The sequence below is a fragment of the Austrofundulus limnaeus genome, unplaced genomic scaffold (genome assembly GCF_001266775.1).
Source record: "Austrofundulus limnaeus strain Quisiro unplaced genomic scaffold, Austrofundulus_limnaeus-1.0 Scaffold18, whole genome shotgun sequence".
NCBI lineage: Eukaryota > Metazoa > Chordata > Actinopteri > Cyprinodontiformes > Rivulidae > Austrofundulus > Austrofundulus limnaeus.
In genome coordinates, this window is record NW_013952420.1 from 1,640,557 (window position 1) to 1,647,685 (window position 7,129).

Consider the following 7,129-nt stretch of genomic DNA (forward strand, 5'->3'; position numbering starts at 1 on the left):
CGCCAAGACCAATTTCCAAGGGGAAACACTGGAAATTGTTTAATTAGAAGCTCAGATTGAACAACGTATATACTGACTCCAGTTTTCACAGTGGTTTATTTTAAAAAGACTTTCGTGCGAATATGAAGTATTTATAGCATGGTACCGAAAGAACGAGCTTTCCACAAAACCACACAGTTGATGGTTCCATCAAAATTAGTTCAAAACTCCCATTTGTTCACTATTTTATTTGACCAAGAATTGTGTTGATTTTGGATTATGATCATTGAGTTTTATGGATGTTTAAAGGCTCTTAAAATGCATCTCAAAGATTCACAGTGGTGGAAATGTTTGGACTCTTTGGTCAATCCATGTGTGTTTTATACTTCTTGATCTGAGCCTGATGAATCTTGATGTGATCGTTTTGGAATATGATTTTGCCATCAAGAAAACAATGATCTATTGATGAACAAACACTGTCAACGTGAAACCTGTATGACTGCAGCAGATTCTTTTTAATATGATGTCTGAAACATTTTTGAATGGTATTCTGTCTTTTTATTTTTCCATTCCAGCAACCACTTGGAGAAGAGCCTTCAGCTTCTGATGGACAGGGTGGATGACCTGAACCAGGAAATTGTCAAATATAACACCTACAGCCGCAACCTGAGTAAGCAGCAGCAGCAGAAGCACCAGGTAACTCCTGAATGCACACTCATACGTGCGCGCACACGCAGGCTTTCAGGAAGCAAAGTGCCCACACCACCCACACAATGAGCCAGCAGGAGCAGCAGGCACATCAGCTCACCAGCATGCATATATAGACAGATGCACCTACAGCCACAGTCTCAGAGAAAACAACAGGTCTAATTCTGTAGGATGTGGGCACAGCTGGTTGGACCTATAATCACAGCAGGTAAGGAGAAGTGGCACCAGGTAGAACAAACAGACCCACACACAGCAATAGAAACATCCAGGCTTCAACATTTAAATACACAACGGTAACCACGGTCAAATGCAAAAGTTGAATATTCACTTTCACTAACATGGTGTGGTAAGGTAATAAGTTTGGCGAGATGAATTCCAGTACACAGAACAATAAAATGGGACAAATTTGTCGATTCAAACCCTGTTTCTATTTCTCAGTAGATGGGTTGAAGTGTCATGTTGGCTTGTGATTTGGTTTTAAGAAATGGATGCGGTATGGAGTCTTATTTCCAACACAATGAAGTTCTTTTGTATTTCTGTTTATTAAGTCCAATTCAAAAAGACTTTCAGCACTGACAGTAAAATCACAGCAAATCCAGTCATTTATTAGAAGCTACTCTACAGTCATATTTAAAAAAAATATCTAAATAAAGTAAGACTGGTATTTTTCCTCTAGGCCAGATAAGCAACAACACAACAGCTTTTCAGAGATCAAAAATCCTCTTCAATGTTTCAGTCATGAAAGCTTAATAACCAAAAGGCTAATAAGAAAGCAACAAGAAAATAATCACAATCAATGCAAGTATGAATAAAAAAGAAACACAGATTATCACAAGTACTAATTTCTGTCATTTTGAAGGAGCACTGGTGATGTTGAACTGGCTTGTTTACCTCCGTTTAACACAACATTCACAGTTGAACAACCATAAAATAGTATTTCTGCACAAACAAGATGATTCCCAAATAGTCATTAACTGAAAACTTGACATGCTGTAGACAATTGACTAAAAATTGATGATGGTGTTTGTGTACTTGTATTTTTTATCGTTTTTGGACCGTTTCTGGTATTCACAACTACTTTATCAGGACCATTAGTCCTTATGGGGACCAAAGTTAGGTCCTAATATGGTGGAACTGTATTTTTGGGTTGGGGGTTAGGTTTTATGAAGTGGGTTTAGGTCAGGGTTTGGTATGTACTGGGTGTTAGGTTTAGAGTAAATGTCAGGGTTAGGCTATAAAAAACACTGGAAATGAGTGAAAGTCGGTGAACAGTCCTAATAAAGGCAGAAATACAAATGTGTGTGTTGTAACGGTGCAAAAACTGAATTAAGAATGGAAGAAAAAGGCAGCCAAATTTAAAAAAATTGAAAGACCTTCAAAAAGCACGAAGAGCTATTGACCAGGATCACTGAAAAGAATACAGGAATCTTTGGTATCTTAAAAGCAAAATATGAAAGATTTTAAAATTCCATTTATAGATAGTTTAAAACTTTTGTAAACTGCTGTATAACCACTGCAGATCAATCATTTGCCTCTGAGGTAGTCATTAATATTTCTAACTAAAGAAAAGTTGATGTGTTCAGGTATATTTCTAGTCAAGCTAATATATACCTAAAGTATTTATTGAATGTTTAGAAAGTAAGGCTCATGCATCATTAAAAGCAAAGAGAGTTGATGTACACATATTCTGGTACTGACACTTGGAGTCAGTCTTTATTCTGATGAGTAGGCGTAGCCACATCACAACTCAGACTTTGTTTAGGAGCAGAAATTGTAGCACTTACCAAAACACAAACATACAAGTGCACTAAAGAAAGTGCAAGTACTCGCAGATGCACGCACACTCTATGTATACTGATTGCCATCTGCAACTACAACCTCATGAACATCTGGCAACGGGTGGCAACACAAGCATCACGTCGCTTCCATGCACACATTATACAGGGAAAAATAGAAGAATAGGAGCTCGATGTGACTCACTGATGTGCGCACAAACATACTCCTACATTAAAACCCATCTACATTATTCAGTCATTACTGTGTGCCGGTGGAAGTGAGAAAGTGTGTGTGTCAATGCTGATCTGGGCTGAGTCATCACACCGTCCAACTGCTGATAGAGTCACAGCCAGTTTCACTCACACTGGAGCAGAGACATGCATCCATGACCAAACCCTATACAAACACAAAAAGAAATGCTTATGCTCCATCCCCAGGCCATTCACACACACTTTTAGACCATCATGATCCATCATCCTCCCTGTACTCATCTTCGCATCACCGCCGCCTCCAAGCCTCTCCCACTTAAACACACACATACACCCAGACTCGTATTCAACATCACACAGACGAACTCTTTTATAGTGTCAGCTTTTTTTCCATGTTTCACACAATTCCCCATTATGAACCAATAAAGCACACAGAGAAAGAGAAAGTGAGCTTCTATTAAACCTTTCAGACATCAACAGTGCGTGCCCCTTGTAATCTGGTGCTATTGACCGTGCTGCTTCCAGGACAAATGGAACCTTATTAATCATCATAGAAAGTTGCAAAAAGGCATTGTGCTGAGCGGGCCTCATTTTTCTTCTACAGCTCTCTGAATCTGGTAAATCTCAGATTCCCTGGCACAATTTGCAGCCACGTGAAAAAAATAAAATAAAATAAAAATACAGGAAAATGTATGTCTCACTCCTCCTCGATTCATTCACATTCAAAGAAGCTTCACAACACTTTGCTGTAGATTATGTATGGTGCCATGTTTTTAATCCGCTGAATCAAGAAGGCATAAAATATCGTTAATGGTAGAATTTAGCTACAATTAAAAGATTTAACAATGTTTCTGAGCCAGGTTGTCATTTTCTTTGCATTTAAAGAAAACAAAAACACACGCAAGGAACCAAATCAGTCGAGTCTTGCCAAAAAGAAGTGTTTAGGTTGGTTTACTAAATGGAGTGGACCATGTACCTCTCTGATGCAGAGGTTGGGGAAACATGTAAAAACAGAGCATAATGAGAGTCAAGCAAATAATGTTTCTTGGGGTAAAGACCCAGGTTGAAGACAGAAATAACTAAAATCCAAATGTTAGCTCATGTAATCAAACTCCAAGAAAGTGAGAACAAATAAGCAGCGTGATAATCAACAGTTAGCATGCTGTAGTAGAAAACATCTCAGAACCTCAACCAGAATCGCATAAGAACCCATTCAATGTGTCTGGAAGAAAAATATAAATTAATACACTGAAAATGCTTTAAAGATTTATTTGTTGAAATAATTAAATGTCACATTTTCACCTCCTCGACCAGTAATTAAATATTATGTAGCAAACTCGACTCTGTAAGATAATAATCTCTGTAATTCAATCTGTATGGTAATTGTCGTTTGGAAGCGTACATTGGCTATTGTCTGCTAGGATTATTAGCTCCCAATACGATTAGGGGGCGTTTTATTATGATTGGATGCATTACCTGATCAGATTAGACCATTATATAATGCACTAAGTTCATTTGGTCTTGCTCCAACTTGGATAATTCATTGGGTCTAGCTCCATAACAAGTCTGTTAAGACTGAAAACTGTGAACTCACCATCCCCAGCATGCTGCACGATGTTCCCAGCTACATGCTGGGGTGATGCCGCTCAGCAGCAGGGGCCGAAAAGCTTGTGAAGATAGAGAGTTAGAGTAAATACAACCACATTCAGAAAGCTCTGGCTGCAAGCCTGCATGACAACTGCTGGGACGCATTGTTTCATCAAGACATCGACGTCCAGCACAATGCTTGAACTCCACCAGAGACTGAAAGCCCGTTCTAATTCAGTTTGTGGTTTTGGGGGAAAAAAATTACAATTTCATAGTGATTTAAAGTGCTTGTGACAATAAATATTTGTAATAAATATGAATTCATCTTTAGAAAGATAACACTGATAACTTGCTGCAAAAAAATAATTTACACTAATGATTTACGCAGCAATAAACAGTTTGCTGAGATATTAGCATGTTAAGTAATGTCAAAGTGGCATGTCTGCATGTGAACACAGCATTAGTAAAATGGCTAACGAAGACCGTAGAGAAGAACCTGATGTTCCTTTAGATAATACTGAGTCACTATCGAGAGAGATGAAGAAGTTTAAGGAGTTCAAATAATATTGTTTCAATAAAAAAGACCAGGAAGTTCCTTTTCATAAAGAGTTTTCTTTTGATGTCACTTCCTGTTTCACTTTGGCTGAGCCAAGTTCAAAAGTGACAAAATGTGTAAAAGCAGGTGTGTTATAACAGATTCCTTAAATATAAAGATGTTTCCTTTGACTTTGTATTTAAAGAATATGTATGTCACAGGCACTTTAAGCAGATTGCAAAGAAGATGGGGAGATAATCAGACAGCAGTGCCTCTGCTTGTCTGAGCTGAACACACTTCTAAATTTGTACCATGATTTCTGTCTTTAATAACTTCCAAAGTCTGTTCAATCCGTTTGTTTCGGTTTTCTATACTGTATAAAGTGAATACGAAATTCTAAAGTTTCCCACATTAGCATTTTATTATGTATAGTCACGCTGCGACATACTGTCAGAAAAAAAGATCAAATTGTTATATTTTCCCGTTTTTACACTGCTTATCTGAAGAACCGTTACTGTTGCATTGTGGGGGTGCTCGGTTGAAAACATCTACTCCCACACCAGCTGCCTCGTCTGTCTGCCACAGCCTTCCTCCTCTTCTCCTTCATCTCGCCAAATTAACAAGGCTTTTAGGATCTCCAGGGACACGGCACCTCGCTGATTTACCGACTGTCACCCCCAACCACAAATCACTCCCTTCCAGTTAACACGTATAACTCTTCTGTCTCCCCATCTCTGCTTTCATCACCCTGTTTCTCTGCGTTTCTTACTTTGTGTTCTCTGCGTCTCCAACTTTGTGCCTCCCGCTACTTTTCCTGCTTCTCTTTTTTTTGACTGATACGTTGCTTTTTTCGCCTTCACATCCTCTTGTCGTTTCTCCTCACCTGTTTCATATCGCCTGAGATCGGCTCCGTCTATTCAGGTTCCTCCTCCTCCTCCTCCTCTTCACTCCTGCCCCCCACCCTTATAATGTCGCTCTCTTTTTGGCCTGCAGTACGTCCAGAGACGACAGCAGGAGAACGTCCAACGGCAGAGCAGAGGAGAGCCCCCGCTGCCTGAGGAGGACATCACCAAGTTGTTCAAGCCCCCCCAGGCTCCCCCGCGCATGGATACACTGCTCATCGCAGGTACGCTCTGCGCACAGTCAGCTGCCACCAGACTTTTTTTTTTCCTCCTTCTCTCTACATTCCATCAGCCGCCTCTGCTCCCCTCACAGGAGCTCAGGTTCTGTTTAGCAATTATCTCTGCCATTATCTTGAAATTACATTAATTTAAAGTTTATTGACTCCGTCTGCCGTTCAGCCTCCAGTTTTCCTGCTGTTTGACGGCATTCAGCTCTCCACCCCCTGACAACATTCTGATCCCTCCATTTACTCTGCTCACCACTAATTTGATGTTGTGCTGCTGTTTTCTTTCCCTCCTCCGCCTGTTTGTGTTTGTACAAATGTGCATGTTTGTTCCTGTGTGTGTGTGTGCGCGTCTGTACATATGTTTCCACGGGGTGTGTGTGTGTGTGGTATTGTATGGGGGCGTGTGAATGCATGCGGCTCCCCTCCAACAGGGCAAATTAACAACTACTGCCAGAACGTGAAGGAATTCACCTCGCAGAACCTCGGGAAGCTGTTCATGGCCGAAGCTCTCCAAGGCCACAACTAGAGCAGAAAGATGGAAGAGTGAAGCCGTTTGAGGAAAAACCAGAGATGCAAATCCAGCTCGCCATCAACTGCAGGAGCATCCTCCATCATTTGTCCAAAAATGAAATTATTCAGTTTTTTTTAAATGCTTTGGATAAAAGTATGTTTGATGCTTTGATTTAAATAAAAATACGGCATCTCTAATTCTTCAGTCTCCTTGTTTATCTCCCCAACCATCCTCTGTTTATAATTGCAGTTGGGATGACTGCATGTGGTTCAGCACAGACATCACATTATTCAGTTTCACAGTTGACTGATATTATTATAAAATGCTGCTTAAGCTCACTTCTAACAGAAAATAATTATACTGTGAAATGACATATTCACCTTTTAATGCAGTGTTAAACGTTTAGAAATCAGTTCAGAATCGTTTTGTTTTTGTGGGAACAAAACTGTAGCCACTATTGAATTTAACTGCTTCATCTCAGTAGTGAAACAAAGCAAAAAATTCTCACAGATTGTTTTTGTTTGTGTCCAATTTTATCTATCTATCTGTGAGAAATACAGACATTGTTCAAATGAGATTATTAGTTGTGTTACTGTTTTTGTGTATTTGACTGTACAAAGACACCCCACACTTTATTTTGGGTGTATGTTTTAGTTAGATTGTTCATTTCTGAGAGTACTGGTATTTACTGGATG

At 39.5% G+C, this 7,129-nt stretch overlaps 1 protein-coding gene across 1 annotated transcript in view; it reads left to right on the plus strand.

Annotated features, from left to right (window-relative positions):
• The window catches only part of LOC106514227 (eukaryotic translation initiation factor 3 subunit H), a 93,535-nt gene extending 86,904 nt beyond the window's left edge, over positions 1-6,631 (plus strand). Inside the window, exons 6-8 of the mRNA XM_014003386.1 lie at positions 555-675; positions 5,788-5,920; positions 6,355-6,631. Of these exons, the coding sequence (XP_013858840.1) occupies positions 555-675; positions 5,788-5,920; positions 6,355-6,449 (349 nt within the window). The 3' untranslated portion in view covers positions 6,450-6,631. The remainder of the gene's footprint in view (positions 1-554; positions 676-5,787; positions 5,921-6,354) is intronic.
• The last annotated feature ends 498 nt before the right edge of the window (positions 6,632-7,129 follow it).